A 22644-nucleotide genomic window follows, 5' to 3' on the forward strand; every position below is an offset into this window, starting at 1 on the left:
CATGCTCTGATATGTTCCTCTTCTGTCACAGAAAGAGCAGACAAGGGCAAGTTATTAAAATAGTCAGAGACTGAAATGGAAGGACTTAACAAACAACAGGTTGACTGACTGATCAGACATCTGATTAGTATCTAAGTTAATTGATGATCATAAAAAAATGAAATACAACCGGTGTGTTTTTACTGGCAAAATGGCCCTCCCAATGTACACAATTTCACATAAAAAAAATATATATATACATATGTATATACATATATATATACACACACAAATGCTTTCACACAAAATATACATGCATTAGTTCCAATTTTCACTGTCGCCTGCCAAAGGAGTTTGAATATCTATCCATCAGTGGATATGTAATGAATGAACAAGGGAATAATATCAGGGATGGGGTAAAAATAACATGCTATTTATCACATCGAGATCTATACAAAATTTAGTATATTCATTATCCTCACAGATCTTTAAATCGAAAAGTTTTCTTCTTTTCAGCAGTTTGTTTAGATATTCCTGAAGGGAGAAAAAAGCTGCTTAGAGTTTGAGTTCATCTCAGATATCAAATCTTAACAAGATCTAGTGGTATTTGAATTAAAAAAAAAAAAAAAGTTAATCCAACCTAGAGACTCCTTAAATTTTTCTTTTAAAGTTACACAAATCAATAACGAATTTAGAACTCACTAGAAACGTCTTTGGAGACAGTTTATCAGGGAAGTTAAACTATATAAATAGCATTTCAATATAATCGCCAAATGTCTGGCCAAAGACATTGCATCTCGCCCTCCTTGCAATATTTTAGTATATATAATTATCAAATATAATAAACTGGCCAATTTAATAGCTTTTGTTAGCTTATTTATATAGTTCCATCGACTGTTCAAACATTTTTCTTACATAGGATGAGTTCAAAATCCGAATGAAAAATTTAAGCAGTCTCAACTGGACTTCTCAGTAACGATTTCGGTTGCAATTAGAAACTCACTCTGTAGAATATACGTGTATGTGTTTATGTATATAAATGCATATATATATATATGTATATAACGGATTATCTATATACGCATATGTATATGCATTATATATATATATATACATACATTCGCATATATAAATGCACTATATATATATATATATATACATTCGCATATATAAATGCACTATATATACATTCGCATATATAAATGCATTATATATACATTCGCATATATAAATGCATTATATATACATTCGCATATATAAATGCATTATATATACATTCGCATATATAAATGCATTATATATACATTCATATATATATAAATGCATTATATACATTCATATATATATAATGCATTATATACATTCATATATATATATATAATGCATTATATACATTCATATATATATAATGCATTATATACATTCATATATATATAATGCATTATACATACTTCATATATATATATACATTATACATACTTCATATGTATATATAATACATTATACATACATTTATATAATGCATTATACATACATTCATATATATAATGCATTATACATACATTCATATATATAATGCATTGTACATACATTCATATATATAATGCATTGTACATACATTCATATATATACAAATGCATTATATTTGTGTATATGTAATGCATTATATATATTCATACATGATATATATGCATATCAGCATGTGTGTGTGTGAATGGAAGCGATAAGCTATGATCTGTCAATATAGATATATAAATATAGAATCAAAGATATATTTTTAAAAAATGTCGACCTGTTCGTTTGGCAGTTATTAGGTGGTGGTGTATAAGACCATTGGGGTAGGGGATACGCAAAAAAAAGGTGGGTTATTTTTGCTTTTTGACACCTTCATGCGTAGTGTTGAAGTAGGGGGAGGAGGACACGGAGATAGGGGTGAAGATGGGACGAGTTGAGGAAACACGTATGAAAGGTCTAGTGAATTGTTTGATATGGCAGATTTTGTGGCATGTACATATACACACTTATATATATTTTATATATATATATATATACAATTTATATCTATATCTCATCAGTAATAAAAAATGCACCTTCACTGAAAAAAAGCACATTTCGTTAATACTGATCCATAATCATTATAAAAATATTTGGAATGTTCGCCGATCAGATAACACAGATTTTTTTAAAGAACTGTTCGGAAGTGGTTCTCCTGATTCACATTTTGATAAACCCCCCACCCAGACGATTTTCATTTTCTGTTTTTAAATAGTTTTAACTTATTTCGCTTCGTTCGTCATTTTTTATTCTTATATTATTTTTCTTATTTCCTGATTCGTTCTGTATATATTTTTGTCGTATTTTTTTTGGTTAATTTTTTAATTTTTTATATTTCATGAGTCCAGATATGCCACGATCTGTCTATCTGTCTGTGTCTGTTTGTCTTACGCCTGAACTGTTAGCTTGAGCATCATCCTCAAATGACTGGTGATGTTATCAGCAGAACTGGAACAGTAAGGAGGGGCAGCGGGGAAGGGCAGTCTCGCATCACTAGCACAACTGATATTACTACCAACATTATTGATGCTGATGCTGTTGTTGTTGTTACCCATGGGGATGTGGCTGTTCGATGCTGCTGCCATCGCTGCTTGAAACGATAATGCCATGTCGTCACTATTGAAAGGAACTGTGGTCTTTGTCGTTGTAGTCCAATGAACAGGCGGTTTCGGAAGCACTTTGGGTGAAGGAGGGTCACTGAATTTGGCCGCTGCATAGGCATTACCCGGAACAGCACTAGAGGGAGCTGTGTCCGCTTTAGATGACACTTGACTGGTATTATTATTATTATTAGTGGTTGTAGTAGAGGCCAAGGACGGAATGTCTCCTTCGTGTGTGAGTAAGCTGCGGAGCTGCTGATTATTATTATTAGTAGTAGAGGTGGTGGTGTTGGTGGTGGTTGCAGTAGTAATACTGCTACTGTTGTGCCGACGTTGTTGGTTGTTATTAAAGTGTGGTGTTTGCAGTTGCTGGTGTTGATGATGCTGCTGCTGTGTATAGGACGAATAATACATTTGTGGCAACACAGCCATATTGTTCGAATTATTGTTGTTGTTGTTCGACTGCAGCTTTTGAATTAACTGCTGTAAGTGCTGCTGCTGTTGCTGCAGTTGATGTTGTTGCTGCTGCGCCACCCGATTCATCGATGGCGTAGATAACGCAAAGCTGTTCTCAGAAGAGATGGCTGGTCCATTCTTATTAAAAGAGTGCTGCTGCTGTTGGTGATGTTGATGATGTTGATAGGCTCTCTTTGTTGTACCTGCCATGGATTGGCGTTGCAGCCGCACTTGTCCTGAAGCACCCGTTCCAATTTTCTTCATTTTGGGGAAAGTCATAAGTCAAAAATCTTCGCTGCAGGTTTTCTTTGGTTATCAATATTTGTAGTAGTAGTAGTAGTATTGTTGTTGTTGTTGCTGCTGCTATTTGCAAGAATCAAGAATCAAAATGGTGTTCATTAAAATTCGAAGGTGAGAAAAATTGCTTTACTTTCGTTGTTGAGCTAATCGCCTGGCGAAAGTTAAAGTGACTGGCAGCAGGTTTGGTGTAAACATACACAGGTAAAGCATATAATAATAATAATAAACAGCAGACCAGACTAGATTTGTTCCAGATGCTGGCGAGCTTAGCTTCACTCACGACTACCACTGCTGTTATTATTGTTGTTGTTGTTTAGCTGCTAAACACGTACACCACTGCAAGCACTCGACTCTGGTCTGATGGTAGCAGATAAAAATACACACTTATGGTTGTTTTGACAATAAAACCAGTTCAACGAGCTTTTTTTCTTCTTTTTCTTCACCTCTTTACAGTTAAATAGAATTTAAATATTTAAAAAAAATTTCTATTTTTTACTTTACATATAAAAAATTATAACTTAGCTTTGTTTTCTTTTTTGGTCGTAAAAAATAAAGAATTATATTTCTGATAGCTTAATATTATTAATCTACTTGAGAAATAATTACAAAATTAAAAAAATATTCAAGATTAATGAAAGCAATGTTATTCTTAACAAAAAAAAAATAAAACCAAATTAATAAAATTTAGAAGTTGATTTCTGAAAATAAGAAAAAATATAACTATAAGACCTAAAAAAAGTAAAGGTAATTACTGAAATAATAACAAAATAGGAGAGAAAAGAAAAATAAGAGTCACTTGATAAAAACAGTTTTCGTTCTCAAAATGGCGATTAGCTTTTTTTCGTCTTCCAAAGTGAAAGCCTGTCTGTTGATGCTTCCAGTCATAGATAGATGCCTATGCGATTTGATTTGTTTTTACAACTCGAAGTCCGGTTTTTAAATGAATTTTGATCAGGGCGATGATGTATAATGTTCCCTGTGTTCATGGCACAGATTCCTTCCACCGAGTAAGTCATTCGCATACAAACACGTCTTTCTCGAATGTACTCTCTAAAAAAAAACATACGTACGTCATCATCAAAACAATAACGTTTTGACCAATCAAATTACAGCATTTGGATCAAGTGATATAATGACGTCATTGTTTATTATTGTATACATGACGGATAAAAAGGATTAAAAAAAGTAAAACAAAAAGAAAATATTATTTCAAGATTATTATTCGAAATTTAAAATTTTACGTTTATTTTTCTAATATAATCGTGAAAATATTAAATAAAATTGTTTTTATTTAAGTTTGAAAATTTGTTTATATTTTACATACCGGATATCAACGATGTTCAAAATTTAAAAAAAAAATTCGTAAACAAAACAAAACATTATTGTGTCAAAAGGTATTTCCTACGGATGTGACGTCACTAAAGTAGGCGGGGAATCCTTTTCTTGGCACTCCACCCGACGTTTGTCTATTCATATTCCAGTAGTTTAGCTTAGGGATAGGTATATCGGCTGAAATATTTCTTATATACTTAGTAGCTGGTGAAATCGTTTACTCAGCCAAATTACACTGGCTTCAGTTACCTGTCTGCTCTCTCTCGTTTTACAAATCTGGAGGGTACATTATTTTTCTTATACATTTTAACGAATCCTTAAACAACTTTAGAACCTCAACAGATTATATAGCAAGTAAAATTGGGAGACTTTATTATAAAGCTCTATATCATATATCTTCATTTATTATTGTATACCTCGAACTGGATACGGGATATATAGAGAGAACGAAACCAGAGGTTGGTATGGTTAATTGTACGTATCTTAAAGCCGGGTTGGTTGGTTGGCTGGTTCTAATAAAACATACTGTAGTTCTAAGCATTAATTAAACTTTTATAGCTGATGTATTCTGTTTAGAAAAACTAAACAGCTTTAGGTTTTCTTTAAATGCAGTTTACACTCTGAAGTATTAAATGAATACACACACACACACACACAATTCTATTCCATACTCGACGTTTATTGAATATGTAAAAAGTGTGATTCTAAGCATGTACTTCTAGCATAAAACATAGCACCCACATGTGAAGAAGCTGACTTTAGGCTTTTATTGGGGGAGTAAAAGATTTTAGTAAGGTTAGCTTAGGGGTATTTAAATTGGAAGACCAAGAACAATATTTCTTGATCTCAATTACGTTTTGTTTTTAAAAGAAATCGAAATAGATTTCAAATTAAACGTCACTTAAATTTTGGTCAAGTGAAAAACCTACTGTTGTAATATTTTAACCTGACAGATCTTTTGTTGACATATTTTCACATTATCAGCTGTTATATATATATATATACACTAGTTTCTGCTTCAATCCTTTCTGTTTACATTTTTCTCAGTAAAATAAGATCAATCAGGTTTTGTAAAGAATTTTGAAAGCTTAAAATAAGACTCGAAAGAACTATATATATATATATATATATATATATATATATATATATATATATATATATATATTGGTAATGTCATTAATTTCACATTATGAAGCATGTTGAAATAGATGTTTATTTGTATTCCTATGTCAAATAAACCATTCAAAAATCGCGAAATTGAAAGAAACTTCACCGCTATACGAGAGACATTGACACAAACCGACATTTTTCTCCTGACCTCCATAGCCAGAAAACTTCGTTTTCTGAACCCTCTCCATCTCCCCCACCCTTTTTTTAAAAATTCGGTTTCATGAAAATTATAAAGAAAAGTAATTGTTTTAAGCTTATATGAAATCAATTTATCACATGAAGTCTAATTCGTCGCAAGAAAATATCTTGATCTCAATCCACATCCGCTATTGAACATTTCATATGCGTCATATTCCCAAGCTAAACTTGAAACCGGATCAGACAGCTTCGTCATATATTATATACCTGCAAATCCTATGACTGCTATCTGCTTGATGATAGCCTTGCAGTGAAACATCCGGTATAGGAAGTATATTTTCGATCGCTATTAATAAAGGTTTCGCTTATATTTCGATCGAAAGCATGTTTTTCTTTTCTTCTTTTCTTTCTTTTTAATAATAGACTTAGAATGAAACCCCCGTTCACTCATAGATCCCCCACCCTAGTATAAATATGTTGCAGTATTATTGAACCGGATGAAATTAAATCGCATCATATGATGGTATCTGAAATAAAAATATTGAAATATTTTTTTAAAAGAATTTTCCACGAACTATATTATTATTATTATTATTATTATCATTATTATTATTATTCATAAAAGAAATCATTAATATTATGACGTATTTTTTTTTCAAACATGAAATATTATATTTACTTGAAGAGGATATTTAAAACGACTTCTAAAAGTGATAAAGGTACAAAAGTTTAAAAAAAGATTACGGAAAAGGAAATGAAGCTCTAAAAGAAATAAGGGAGAGATGCTGCAGTATAAGATGTGATAAACAGTCCGCATTGGTGGTGGCAATGGCCCTTGATGCAGTGATATTAGTCTTCACTGTGCAAGCCTTGGTGCAATACTGCATGCCGCCGACTGCATGGCGTTACCAGTCCCAATAGCTTTCAGCTTGTTATATTCGTCCGACTCTGTTTCTATTTATTCTTTCATTCCTTCTCATTAATTTCTATAAGATTCGTTCGGCGGGTTTATTTTACTTTGTTATTTTTTCTTCATGCCTCCCCCTTTTTTTCTTCTACCAGAGTTCAAAGCTTCAGGATTTATTTTATACAAATTGAATTTATTATTTTTTTTTAATCAAATAAATAGTTTAGTTTATTGCAAAAAAAAAAAAAGAATCAAAATTACTGATTTAAGAAATATATCTAACAATATGATTTATATTATTACAGCACCATATTGGCTCTTGTGAAATGTATGTACATCACAACTTTTATTTTCCCTACAGAAAACTTTAAGGAAAAAAATTATTATTTGGTGAAAACATAAATAGTCGAGAAGTTGGATTGATGCTGAACAGTATTTGAGAATCGTTAAGTTCGATACTTGACGATTCTAAGTTCGCATCTCATCTAGGATTTCATCCCATTGAGATCAATAAAATAAGTACCTATTATATATCGACACTTGTATGTATTCTTTAGAAGTGGCCTTCTCTCGAAACAGAAATAGTTATTATCTATGAATAATAAGAATATCGCTGGGAAAATTACTTGGAATTTTATAACATATTTGTTAGAAACTCCATCCTGTCATTAATAAAAACAACTATTTCTAAGACTGTGTGAACTGTTTGGAAGAGGTTAAATAAGACGATTGATTGTGCATGTATGTATAGAACGAATTATACACATACATATAAACACAGCTATATATATATATATATATATATATATATATATATATACATACCTACACGCCTGCATACTGACGTTCGTATGTACGTACATACACATATATATACATACACGCACACGTTCGTAAGGAGCCTCATCACTACACATCGGTCAATACATTCTTTTCTGATTTCTCTCGTCTTTCCATCCCCTCCTATCATTTATTCGTTAGATGTTCAAGTAGACATAAGAAAGACAGAAAAACAAAAAAGTAGCTGTTTTCTCTATCTATATTTTGTATTTATTTTCTTCAATCCTTATCTGTTACAGATCCAGATTTTCTCATAAAGGAAAGCTTATTTAATCTAGTGAACAGCTTAGCTTTTTTTGTGTGTTAAGCTCGTGTGTGGACATAAAGTGGAACAGAGGCTAAGTCGATCCCACGACATGCCAGTTGCCACTAGCCAGAAAGAAGCCCAACTTGCCCGCACATACTCTCTTCTGTCGTCGAAACCTTCAGCCAGTTACAGCGGTCGTATCTCACCATCTTTAGTCTCTGCCGCCTCGGAGTCTCTCTACACACCCGAAAGCGGTGCTCTGCTCTCTGAAATGGGGCAGATTACCAACATGCCGACCAACTCCAATAATGACAACACAGGACACTTCTTTAGCACACACAGTCCACCTATCTTGAACTTAAGTCCGAACTTGAGTCCCGTTGAACATCAACGGACTTCGCCCGGCTATGATTTAAGGGAAACGGCTCGCCGACGTAGTATACAAGGTAAGTTTAAACGGTTTTGCCTTAAAAAAGAACCATCCTTTATTATTTTTTTGCCAACCCCACCCCCCAGTTTCCGGCTACATGTGCTTACCGAAAACTTAAGCATTTACTAATGACCCATCAACCACCGATTCAACCACTTTAATAGTCTGCTGCTATTAATCTACCTATGTATGTGAACACACATAACACTATATATATATATATATATATATATATATATATATATATATATATACACACACATTAAATGCACGTTTGTGTGTGTTTGTGTGAACATGTGTGAAAGCTGTGTGTGTGTGTGTGTATATATAGATATAAATATGCATACACATGTATACATACGTACATACATGCATATATATGCACATGTAGGTATATAAATGTGACCTAGCCGATAAATGTGTTTCGTAGTATCCCCAGCCGTACGACATCCTGCCTCCTTTACACAGACATACGTTTGCATACTCACGGAGTACCTGCGTTATATATACATACATACATACATACAGACAGACACACGTTTTTATATATCTTCACGCATACGTACATACGTGATCTTTATATGTATTACACATGCGTCACACGCGTATCTGTCTGTCTATCTATCGATCTATCTTTCTTTCTATCTTTCTATCTATCTATCTATCTATCTATCTCATGTACTTGTCATTTATGAAGACAACTCTTGGCTAAATACGCCACGCGCGAGTATATATAATTTACTATACGTCCACGTCGGCAAATAGGAACTACATATATATATATATATTGCGTATGTGTGTACACTCTACCTACATATGTATATATATATATATATATATTCGTGGCGTATATATTATGTACGTCCACGTCTGCAAATGAGAACTACAAATATATATATATATATATATATATTTGAGTTAATACAGATGTGTGTATATATATATGTGTGTGCGTATAACATGAGAGTTAAAATATTTTCTGTGAATGACTCGTTGTTATTTATTATTCTATGTTATTTATCAGTTAATTTTCATCATTTGTTTGGGTACAATTTTTGTTGCGCCACATGTATAACATACACGTAAAATGCAGACATGTTTGCAAGACACATTATATATATATATATATATATATATATATATATATATATATATATATATATATATATATGTATGTATGTATGTATATAATGTGTGTGTGTGTTTATAGTGGATGTATATAGTGTGTATATACACACATTCACACACCTTATTCGCTTCCCCTATATACATACATGTTCTAAAAGATAGTTCCACACATTTATTCACATAAAATATGAATGAACGGAAAAACGTCTTTGAATTTCCAAGAATGATATAAAACACACACACACACATATATATATATGTGTGTATATATATTGAAGCATATGCAAAATAATATTTATTTAGTCAAAATATCGTTCTGCGATGGATAATTTTTTTTATACTACAAAGAAGTTTGATTTAAAAAAATGTTTTATATATATATAATATAATATAATATATATATATATATATATGTAGTTAACGAGAAAGATTGAGAGAAAAATTAGTTGCCAAACTCGTGTTAAGATGAAAAATATCGGAAGTTAATTTTTTTTGTTAAGAAAAAATAGTACTAATAAAAAGTCTAGCCAAACTGGGCATTCGTATGTTGTTATTGTCAGCTGATGCCACCAACATCGACTTTTTCACCGTTTACATCATTACCATGATAAATGTTCCGGTTGTTACATAGGGTGGGATAGGTCGATCTGTGGTTATTACGCTATATATATATATATATATATATATATATATATATATATATATATATATATATGGGCGTAATAACCGCATGCACACATATATAGACACATCATGTTCTTAGTACGTTGTTTTATATATACTCTTAAGACAAACGTGCATGTCTTAAATATGCAGGTATGTAAAATAATAATGAATTAATGTCACCGATTGATTAGTTACGCATATAGAACATAGCACTTATATGAATGGTGTATATGTGTATGTAATATATATGTATATAACATAAGGCGGTGCTCCAGTATGGCTGCTATCAAATGACTGAAACAAGTATATATATATGTATATTAGCCGAACGTCTTGTAAAGTTCTGTGTATGGAGGTGCGTATAAGTGAACTTTTATATTTATTCCTCTTGTCTACGACATGGGCCTGAAGGTTGCCCTTTCTGATGCTAACCACTCCGATGGGGAATTGTGGAACCGGTTATCAGCTGGATAGACTAAAGCAAATACCTGTCAATTATGAAAACGCCTCTGAGCTAAACCATACACTGCAAACATCTATTCTAGACTTATCTATTACAGTATACGTTTGCGTTAACAAATGGGAAGTGTACATATATCTGTTTTTGCGTATATATGTACATACATGTCGCTGTTTAGCCCAAGGTCAAGACTGCAGAGCAGACAGACCTATGATTTGAAAAGCTATCCTGCTTTGACAAAGGCGTTATTTTTTGCTAGACGTTAGGATGTAGTTTGAATGAGGTTTTGCTTTTATTTCTAACAGGTCGATGGTCTCTCATAAACTCTTTATGTTTAGGAAAAAATAGGAAACGATATCAAACAATCGTGTGTGTGTGCGCGCGCTTAAGTTTAGCCGTCACTCACGATCGAGTATAACAAGCTTGTACCGTGCTTTCTCTAATCATTCTAGGTGCCTCTGTAGTTGTGAGCTGATGTAGACATGCTCTGAGACTTCCTACCCTCAACCCAGCTTAGTACTGATGATGTGGGAACTGGGAGGAGAGGAAGCGACCATACCAGCACTTGGCTGCTAGTTATTTACAGCTGAGCAAGTTGGAACAACATGAAATGGAATGCCTTGCTCAAGGACATAACGTGCAGCCCTGTGCAGGAACTGAACCCTCAACCTTTTGATCATGACCCCCAACACTAGCCACTTGGCCACATGCCACACACATATATATCATCATCATCATTTAACGTCCGCTTTCCATGCTAGCATGGGTTGCACGATTTGACTGGGGACTAGCGAACCAGATGGCTACACCAGACTCCAATCTGATATGACAGAGTTTCTATAGCTGGATGCCCTTCTTAATGCCAACCACACTGAGTGTGTAGTGGGTGCTTTTTACGTGCCACCGATATCATAACCCTCTTTTAATGTCCATGTTCCATGCTGGTGTGGGTTAGACTGTTGACAAGGATCTGATGAGTTAAAATAACTGCATTGTACTCCATTGTCTGCTTTGACATAGTTTCTGAAGCTGGATGCCGTTCCCAACATTAATCACGTTACAGTGTGTACTGCAAGTTTTTCATATCACTGGCTCAATTGGGGTTAGCATGTTGTTCATACAAGCCAACAAATATAGAGAAGGAGGATGCTGCATCCATATTTTAGATGTGGTTAAGATATAAAGGAAGAGATTGGAGTGGAGCATCTTTCTGTTGTAGAGGAGTTACACACACCTACTCACATTTAGAAGAGAGAGAATGAATTAGCAGTAGAGACAAGTAGATAGACAGTGGCAGGAGATAAGAATTCAGAGTGACCAGTGGCATGTATTTGAACAACATAGACATATACAGGTATATCAAATACCACACAACATAGATTCTTGATTTATTGAAATTATCTCTGCCTCTAGAAGATGTATCAAATTTACCAAATGGCAATTATGATCAGCTGCAATTATGATAAGGGGAGATAATCTCAATAATCAAGAATTTCTCCAGAGTTGATATGCCATTAAGGAAAAGGACAAACTTATTGTTTGGTGATGAGTAGAGTTATGGACACATGTTTCTAGCTCATTAGCCATTAGCATGGTAATTGTCCAACCTTATTTCCAGTAGTCAAGGGACTTAGAATAATTCAAAAAAGACAGAACACAGTTACGGCCTAGGTAATCTGCATAATTTAAACAAATGTTTATATGATGTCTGTATGTGTGTGTGTTTTGTTTGGATAATTTAGTTCTAGTTACATTATTCCTATGTTCTTAAGGCAGTGAGCTGGCAGAATTGTTAGCACACCGGGCGAAATGCTTAGCGCTATTTTGTCTGCCGCTATGTTCTGAGTTCAAATTCCGCAGAGGTCAACTTTACCTTTTATCCTTTCGGAGTTGATAAATTAAGTACCAGTTGTGTACTGGGGTCAATGTAATCGACTGGTCCCTTCCCTGCCAAATTTCAGGCCTTGTGTCCATAATAGAATTATTCCTATGTACTTTTTTGGGAGGGATTTGGCTACTAATTTTTGCAGGTTTAGCAGCCATGTAGAAGCTCCCTAATTATCACAAGTTATCTGTTAGTAGTGTTAGATACAGACATTACCATTTTGTTTAGATGCTGTCATGTGAAGATGTAGATGTCAACACATACACACACAACAATTTCTGTCTATCAATTCTACTCTCAAGGAATTGATTGGCTTAGAAGACATTTGTCTAAATTGCCATGAAGTAGGACAGAAAATGAAACCAGGCTGTTCCATATAGCCATATCTGAGAATTTGTTATTCAGTGTGTTTTATTATATTTTAAGATGATTTAAGAGAGTTTTGGTTACTATTTCCAGCAGGTCAATTTAACATGCTTTCCAGTTAAATAACTTCAGGTTCAGTCCCACTGTGTAGCACATTTGGCAGTGCCTTCTATTATAGCTACTAGCCGACCAAAGCCTTGTGAGTGGATGTGGTAGATGGAAACTGAAAGAAACCCATTCTATGTTTATGTGTGTGTGTGTGTGTTACTGTCTCTGTGTCTTGACATTACATGATGATTGTAAATGAATGTCCCCTTCATACAAGTGGTGTCCTTCATTTCCAATCCTCCATAAAAACATGTCTGGCCATAAGGAAGTGTTACCTTACTTGGAAACAAGTGAGGATTCATAACAGGAAGGGCATCTGGCCATAGAAAATAAAACCCATCTCAACATTTTCCATAGTGGACATTAACTCTTTAGCATTCTGATTAACTCTAACATTCTGCTTATTTATTCTCAATGTTTTGAATTTATCATGCATTATGCATTATCTCAAAGCATCGAGATTTTGATGATGTGGTTGTTTGTTTTTAGAATGACATTGTAGGGTTGGTGTGAGAGGTTGGATCTAGCATAAAACAGGTAGAATATTTGGGCTGGATATGGCTGTATTAAATGCTGACTGGTTAAAATGATGATGAGTCATGCAGAAATCAAGGTATTGAGAATAATAATTACCATGGAAACAAACTCGTTAAGAACATATAGTAGTATCTCTAGTGATGCAATATCCTAGTTTAGTAGCCTTGTGGGTTTTCTTTTACTGGTTTCAGTCACTGGACTGTGGTCATGCTGGGGCTTCACCTTGAAAGTTTTTCAGTCAAACAATTTGACCCCAGTACTTATTTTTTAAGCCTTGTAATTATTCTATCAGTCTCTTTTTCTGAACAGCTAAGTCACAAGAATGTAAACAAACCAACACCAGTTGCCAAGCTGTTGGGATAGAGGTTTGACAAACACACACACACATATGCACACATACATGAGGGACTTCTTTCAGTTTCTATCTACCAAATCTACTCACAAGGCTTTGGTCAACCCAGGGCTATAGAAGAAGGCACTTACCACAGTGGGTCTGATCCCATAAACCACACAGCTATGCCTATGCCCATTTTCAAATACTTTCTTATAGTTTTGTCTAGATTGGAAGAGAATAAAAAAATTAGTAAAGCCTGGCCTTCATGCCGGTGGCACGTAAAAGCACCCACTACACTCTCGGAGTGGTTGGCGTTAGGAAGGGCATCCAGCTGTAGAAACTCTACCAGATCAGATTGGAGCCTGGTGTAGCCATCTGGTTCACCAGTCTTCAGTCAAATCGTGCAACCCATGCTAGCATGGAAAGCGGACGTTAAACGACGATGATGATGATAGTTTAAAATATTTAGAAATCTACTGATGTACATTGTACTCTAAAAAAGACAAATGTTATGCAAGGTTAGAATATAAGATTTTCCGAAAGAAAACAAAATTGATTTACTAAATTTAATCTTCTAAATCAGCTCTAATTTGGAAATAACTAGAAATGAGTAGGAGCTGTAGTATAATGGTTTTTTTTTTTTACAGTCTCCTTATCGTTGGAAGCTATATTACTAACTATAGTTAATTCTACATTTGATATAAGAAATATGACAGCAAGCTTGTTTCCCAGCCACATGGTTCCAGGTTCAGTCCCACTACATGGCACCTTGGGTAAATGTCTTCTGCTATAGCCTTCGGCTGACCAAATCCTTCTGAGTGGATTTGGTAAATGGAAACTGAAAGAAGCCCATCATGTGTGTGTGTGTGTGTGCGTTTGTCCCCACCATCACTTGACAACTGGTGCTGGTGTGTTTATGTCCCTGTAACTTAGTGGTTCAGCAAAAGAAATCGATAGAATAAACAAACGAACAAAAAATACTGGGGTCAATTCATTTGACTAAAGTTTCTTCAAGGTGGTGCCCCAGCATGGCCACAGTCTAATGACTGAAACAAGTAAAAGATAAAAGATATTGTTTATTGCCAAATGAATTACTGTGCATAGACAGAGTAATTAATTATCAGCGATATCATTTTTTAACACCACTAATTATTACAAGCATGCCATTATCATAATTAGCCATCATCATCCTTTTTACATCCACTTTTCTATCCTTGTATGGATAACACAGAATTTGTTGAGGTTGATTTTCTATGGCTGGATGCTTTTCCCGTTGCCAACACTCACTTGTTTCCAAGTAAGGTAATATTTCTCAAAGGCCAGACATGTTTCCATGAAAACAAAAGACACCGCTTGCATGATGGTGACACTTATTTTATAAATATGGTGTGAAGTCAAAGCAAGAAGACATGCACACACACACACACACTTTTTTTTATTCATTAGGTAATCAGACTACCATTAGTTTCATGTTGGGAGAGATATTTCCCAGCAATTGTTCATGTCTGTACCTTGGGACATTAGTGTTTGTCTCCATCTTGGATAAAAACAAGAGATGAACACTAGTGTCCCAAAATACAAACTTGAATAATTTTTAGGAGATATCCCTCCCAACATGAAACCAATGGTAGTCTAGTTACCCCACAAATAAAGAATATTTATCCACCAATGTGGTGTTGAGCACTCAGTCTCACTGTTCGATATTAACATCTATCTATCTGTCTATCTATCTATCTATCTATCTATCTATCTATCTATATATATATATATATATATATATATATATATATATATATATATATATATATCATTTACTGTACACATAAAGATACAAGCTATTAAAAGTTTCTTGCTAGGAGACACTGGTCCAGACAAGTTTTTATAACGTGCCTTATGTCTCCAAGCTCAAAGATTGCTTGCAGACACAAGGCATGTTACAAAAACTTACCTGGACTCATGTCTCCAGTGCAAGAAACTATTTATAGCCTCATATCTTTATACTGTGTACATTAAATAATATTTGTCTCAGAACGGATGGACTACTTTTTTGTTAATTTTACCTTAGTGAAACAGTGAAATATACATACATCCACACACACTCCCATATTTTCACACACTGGTAGTTCCTTTCAGTTTCCACTCACAAAGCCTTAGGCTATAGTATATAAACTCTTATGCAAAGTGCCACATAGTGGGACTGAACCCCAGACCCTACCTGCTCTTAGTTGCTACAAAACCAACAAGCAATAGTGAAAATTGTCTTTCTGCTAACGATGACTAAAATTGTCTTCCTTTTTGCTTAACCATTTCCTAATATTTTTTTCCTTATTATCATATTTAACCCTAATGTGATTTGATTATTTCCTATGTCGAAAACATTGAAAATAATTAAGCTCAACGTTTTAATAATATATTTAATTTGTTAGTGATTATGACTCATAATGCCAGATCTATTAGTAATTTTATAAATACCAGATCTATTAGTAATTTTCAGCCCAAATTTTAAAGCTGTGGTAGCTAAGTCATTAAATTGTTAAATTATTGATCCAGTGAACATAAATTCACATTTTAGCTAGAACTATTTTATAGTGTCCCTAAGCAAGATGCATGATATATACTTCTGCCTACTTTAGGATAAAGGTATTATTCTAACTTCACATTGGAATAGTTAGGTTTTCTGGGTCCTCTATCAGGTATGGTTGTCCAAGTATCTCATGTTTATACAGGTTGGACAAATTTTTTTTTTTTACCTCTAATTTTCTTTTTTGTGGAAGTCTGACAGTTGCCCTTAAATGGAAGTCTCTCCTCTCCATTTCACTGATACTGTTCAAGAGAAAGGTAACTGTTTTAGGACCAGTACAGTTTAAGAAGGGCATCGAACCTTAGAAATTTTACCAAAGTAGACAGAAGAGTTTGGCATGGTCCTCTGACTGGCTAGCTCCTGTGAAATCATCTAACCCATGCCAGCATGGAAAATGGACGTTAAAAGAGGATGATGTTGGTGATGATGATGATGGTGATGACCAAAGCCATTGACTTCTCAGAGTGCAAAGGCTTCAAACTAGTGCCATGAGGCATCCCATCTGGTTCTTCAACAATTCTGCCAATCACATCACCCTATAATGGTGCTTTATTATCAACCTGAAAAAGGAGGAAAACAAAGTTGACTTTGGGTAGGATTTGAACTCAGAATGCAGAGAGGTGAAACAAATACTGCAAGATATTGTTTCTCATTTTCTAGTGACTCAATTTACTAATTCACCACCATGGTATTTAAAAATCTGCAAAATTTTTTCCTCCAACCACATGGTTTTGAGTTCAATCCTACTGCATGACATTTCGAGCAAGTGTCTTCTACTATAGCTTTGAGCCAACCAAAACCTTGAGAATGGATTTGGCAGACAGAAGCTAAAAGATGCCCATCATTTATAAATATATATATATTATTTATATGTGTATCTGTGTTTATTCCCCACCATTGTTTGACAACTGGTGTTTGTATGTTTACATCCCCATAACTAAGTGGTTCAGCAAAAGAGACTGATAAAATGTCAGGCTTAAAAAACATAAGTCCTGGGAGTTGATTCATTTGACTACAATTTTTGATGGCAGTGCCCCATTATGGCTGCAGTCTAATGACTGAAACAAGTAAAAGATAAAAGTCAAATCAGTGCAATGAACATGTTTCATTTCAAATACACTTTAACCTTTCTGTTACCATATTTCTGTTGAGATGCTCTGTGTTTCTTTCAATTAATTTTAAATATAACAAAGAATTTAGTAAAATAACTTAGTTATCATTCAGCTAGTGTTAGGAACATAAATTGTGACTAAGGTTTGGTGGAAGATTTTAATTCAAAACTTATGAAAACAAGACATTTGTACAACAGAGCCAGAAGTGGTTTCATCTGGTTTGGTATCAAAAGGGTTAAACAGATTGTATGTTTTGTCATCATCATCATCATTTAATGTTCACTTTCCCATGCTTGCATGGGGTCACACAGAGTTTGTTGAGGCAGATTTTCAACAGTTGAATGCCCTTCTTGTGACCAACCCTCACCTGCTTCCAAGGTAGCATTTCTCCATGGGCCAGACATGTTTTTCACAGAAGACTGGAAGCAAATAACACTGCTTCTATGACAGTGATGCTCTTCAACAGCCATCACCTAATGTCTAGACAAGGCTACACACAGATATCCATATATATGTATACAACTGGCTTCTTTCAGTTTCCATCTGCATAATCCACTCACAAGGCTTTGATTGACCTGAGGCTATAGCAGAATACACTTGCCCAAAGTGCCACACAGTGTATTGAACCCATGACCACATGATTAGGAAACCAGCTTCTTAACCACATAGTTAGAGTCAGCATACAAGTTTACATATTTATTATTGGTAGTCCCATAGCTGAGCATGTACTTTAGTAGTAGTCAAGTAATTAGAAGCCATAGGCTTGTTTTGTTCTAACTGTAATTTATAAATAAGCTAATAAAGTCTGCTGGCAAGCTGTGTGTTTATACCTGATATTTTCTCTGATCGATTAACTCTAGTATTACAGGAGTAGTAGCATTACATGAGAATTGACTATTTCCAAAATAGAATAAGACACAGCTGTGGCTGTGTGGTTAAGAAACTTGCTCCCTGACCATGTAGTCTTGGGTTCAGTCCCACTGTGCAACACCTTAGGCAAGTGTCTTCTATTTATTGCCCAGAACCAACCAATGTCTTGTGAGTGAATCTGGTAAATGGAAACTGAAAGAAACCTAATATGCACATGTGTGTGTGACCATTGTTCATCAGTATCATCATTTAATATCTGCTCTCCATGCTGGCATGGGTTAGAAGGTTCAACATGGAGCTGGCTAATAGGGAGCTCTCAGGACTCCAACTGTCTCTTGTGGCATGGTTTCTCTGGCTGGATGCTCTTCCTAACACCAACCACTTAACAGAGTGTGCTGGGTGCTTTTATGTGTCACGGGTGTGTTTATGTAGCACCGACAAGGGTGTGTTAATGCAGCACTGACACTTGTGTGTGTGTATACATGTATGTGTATATATATATATATATATATATATATATACATACATAAACATGTAAGTATATGCGTGTGTGTGCATGCACATGTGCTCTTGTCCTGACATGGTGTGACAGTTGTAAAAACACGTACCACAATAATACAAGCAAGGTGTTTGTTTCCATTCTTCTGTCTAAAAACATGTCATCCCATGGGAATATATTACTTTGATTGAAAGCAGGTAAGGGTTGGCAACTGGAAGGTAATCCAGCCATAGAAAATTTACCTCAACAAATTCTGTCTAACCCATTCGAGCATAGGAAAGTGGATGTTAAATGATATATGATGATGAAATAAGATGTGACTATCTACACTGAAGATGTACATAAAATGTTAATTTTAGTTCACCTTGTGCCAGAGAAAAAAATATGAGCTGACTTTCTTGCATGTTCACAAGTTAGGGATAATGTGATGCAATATACTGCTCCCTGTTGTTGAAGGTCTGAGTTAATACACTGTGTTTTAGCTCTTTATTAGAAAGTAATAGTTTTTGTGTGGTTAAAATGCTTCGTTTATGACCATATGGTTTTATGCTTAGTTCCACTCTGCAGCACCTTGGGCAAGCGTGAGTGAATTTGGCAGACAGAAACTGTATGGAAGCTGGTTGTATATATATGTGTGTGTGCGCGTGCGTGTGTACGTTCTTTATAACTGTGTTTCTTCCCCCTGCTACCACTTGATAACTGATGTTTGTTTGTTTACATCCCTGTAACTTAGCAGTTCATCAAAAGATGAATACAGTAAGTACCAGACATAAGAAATAAGTTCTGGGGCTGATTTTTATGACTAAGTCTTTCAAGGCTGTGCCTCAGCATGGCCACAGTCCAATTACTGAAATGAGTTAAAAATAGAGATAAATGATTCCACTGATGTTGAGACATAGTTCTGTAAATTCAGATATAATTGCAGAAAATTTATTATTCTTCAACCTTTGCACGATTATCTCATCAGCAACATCGTCATCATTCATTTTCCTTGTTGCCATAGGTTGGACAGTTTGACAGGATCTGACAAACCACAGTTCTATGTTGAACTCCAGTGTCAGCTTTGGCATGCTTTCTGTGCTTGGATGTCCTTCCTAATGCCAGCCACCTTACAATATGAACTAAATACTCTTTTTTGTGCCATCAGTGCAAGTGAGGTTAGTTAATAAGTAAGTTGCAAGACAAAAATGATCAGGAAAGAAGAAAAAGGAGTAGCTAAATAGGAGTGGTGGTGGTGGGGATGTTAGGAAGTGGGGAGGTGGCTTTTTTGTCAGGTACGGAGGGACAAGAGGAGGTGTGTTGCTGTAGAAGAAATACATGTCTGCCCTACATTATAAGGGTGAGTGATAGTAATTGGGAAGATGAAAATAAAGGGTTCCCTATATATGTTAAAATACGGTATATTGTTTGGAAACTGGTGAGAGTTGGTAACTGTAAAGGCATCCATCTGCAGTAAATTCCATCTAACTCCTGGAAGCATGGAAAAGTGAACATGAAATGATGATGATGTTATCGCTAGCATTACAGGTTTCACAGATGGTAATGTTTTATATATCAAACACATTTTATGGTGATGTTTCCCTTGAAATCAATAATCTACCAACTTAAATAAAGAATTTGTAATGAAAACTTATGAAGAATGTACAGTATTTTGATAAAATATAAATAAAACATAAAAATATTAAAATAAATTTTAAATCATAGAATATTTTTTTTCCCTAACGCCTGCTTTGTGTCACAGGAAAAGAATTGTTTATATTTAAAGATGTAAAGAGACTTTATGATGGGAAGGGACTAGCTAAACCCATTTAGCATTCTGGAAAATTTTGGAATAAATATTTTCTTAGTCTATTGTATTCTATAAAGAATATTGTTCCGTATTATTGCTATCAGCCTCATCTGGTTTTCTATGGCAACATTGGTTAGATAAGTCAGCGCTATGGCTTTCTTCCACTTGATCTTCTATCTGGTTGTATTGTGTTTTACATTCAATTGCCTCAGTGAAGATTTTAGCTTATTGCTTCAACTCATTGCTGTAGTTCACCCTTTGCCTGACTACCGGCAGTTATGGACTTAGCAATGTTTACTTGCTCTGTTTTCATAATTCACTTTGCTTTCAGTATGGTATATATATATATATATATATATATATATATATATATATATATATATGTTGTTGGCACTCCGTCACTTGAGACGTCGAGGGTTCCAGTTGATCTGATCAACGGAACAGCCTGCTCGTGAAATTAACGTGCAAGTGGCTGAGCACTCCACAGACACATGTACCCTTAACGTAGTTCTTGGGGACATTCAGCGTGACAAGGCTGACCCTTTGAATTACAGGCACAACAGAAACAGGAAGTAAGAGTGAGGAGAAAGTTGTGGTGGAAGAGTACAGCAGGGTTTGCCATCATCCCCTGACAGAGCCTCGTGGAGCTTTAGGTGTTTTCGCTCAATAAACACTCACAACGCCCGGTCTGGGAATCGAAACCGCGATCCTACGACCGCGAGTTCGCTGCCCTAACCATTGGGCCATTGCGCCTCCACGGTATATATATATATATATATATATATATATATATATATATATATATATATACATATATATATATATACATATATATATATATATATATATATATACATATATATATATATATATATATATATATATATATATATATATTATATATATATATATATATATATATATATATATATATACATATATATATATATATATATATATACATATATATATATATATATATATATATACATACATATATATATATATATATATATATATATATATATATATATATATATATATATATATATATATATATATATATATATATATATATATATATATATATATATATATATATATATATATATATATATATATATATATATACTTCATACCATTAAGTGTGATTTGAAGGAGATTTAACTAATATTTCTAGGAGATCTAGCTACAACTTAGAGATCCCTCTTGTTAGTTCACACACACACAGGCATATATAAAAGGGCAATTTGGCAACTATTTTTAACAACTTCACCTAACACAAAGACTGCTTTGTTGACCTCGTTCATAAAACAGTATGATGTGATTTGATGAAGATTTGGCTGCTATTTCTTCAACTTCAAGACACCAAGTTGAGACTTCATCGATTTTGTAGTCTTCCCTTTTGCTATCAACATACATGTTATGTTAATATATGAAGTTTTGAAGCATTATTATTATTGAATATGTGATCAGTAAAAGAGGGAATCAAAATTGGATTTGAAAATTTACCTATTTTGAAGCATTTATTTATTCGTTTGTAATTTCAGAAAGTCAAGTTAGGTTTTTACATTTTTCATTCCTGCTGATCATAATATTTATTATGCAACTTTCATTAACTTTTACCCATAAGACAGAAGGATGTGGTTATAAAGAGTTTTTGACTGGTATTTCTAGCACCCTTAGCAACCATCAAATGGCTTCCGTATTGGCTGGTGTATGTATATATATATATATATATATATATATATATATATATATATTATATATATATAATATATATATATATATATATTATATATATATATATTAATATATATATATATATATATATATAATATATATATATATAATAT

The 22644-nt window shown here is 34.0% G+C and overlaps 2 protein-coding genes across 5 annotated transcripts in view; one reads left to right on the plus strand and one right to left on the minus strand.

Annotated features, from left to right (window-relative positions):
- Window positions 1-2230: 2230 nt before the first annotated feature.
- LOC106874389 (uncharacterized) lies at window positions 2231-4451 on the minus strand. The gene has a single exon (XM_052969996.2). It carries the CDS (start codon window positions 3366-3368, stop codon window positions 2421-2423), a length of 948 nt encoding a protein of 315 aa, XP_052825956.1. The 5' UTR covers window positions 3369-4451; the 3' UTR covers window positions 2231-2420.
- Window positions 4452-4809: 358 nt separating this feature from the next.
- The window catches only part of LOC106880872 (uncharacterized), a 281292-nt gene continuing 263457 nt past the window's right edge, over window positions 4810-22644 (plus strand). Inside the window, exons 1-2 of one of the 4 annotated variants that reach the window (XM_052969997.2) lie at window positions 4810-5179; window positions 8016-8469. In XM_052969997.2, the coding sequence (XP_052825957.1) occupies window positions 8133-8469 (337 nt within the window). In that variant the 5' untranslated portion in view covers window positions 4810-5179; window positions 8016-8132. Of the gene's footprint in view, window positions 5196-6700; window positions 7032-8015; window positions 8470-22644 lie in introns of those variants that run through there. The other 3 variants (XM_089356238.1, XM_089356235.1, XM_089356236.1) reach the window with 3 other exon arrangements.

The sequence above is a fragment of the Octopus bimaculoides genome, chromosome 8, assembly GCF_046866305.1.
Source record: "Octopus bimaculoides isolate indiv1 chromosome 8, ASM4686630v1, whole genome shotgun sequence".
In the NCBI taxonomy this organism is placed as follows: domain Eukaryota; kingdom Metazoa; phylum Mollusca; class Cephalopoda; order Octopoda; family Octopodidae; genus Octopus; species Octopus bimaculoides.

Bases quoted from the DNA above. Each gene is read 5' to 3' on its own strand.
- LOC106874389 (XM_052969996.2), bottom strand. From the start codon at position 3,368: ATGACTTTCCCCAAAATGAAGAAAATTGGAACGGGTGCTTCAGGACAA.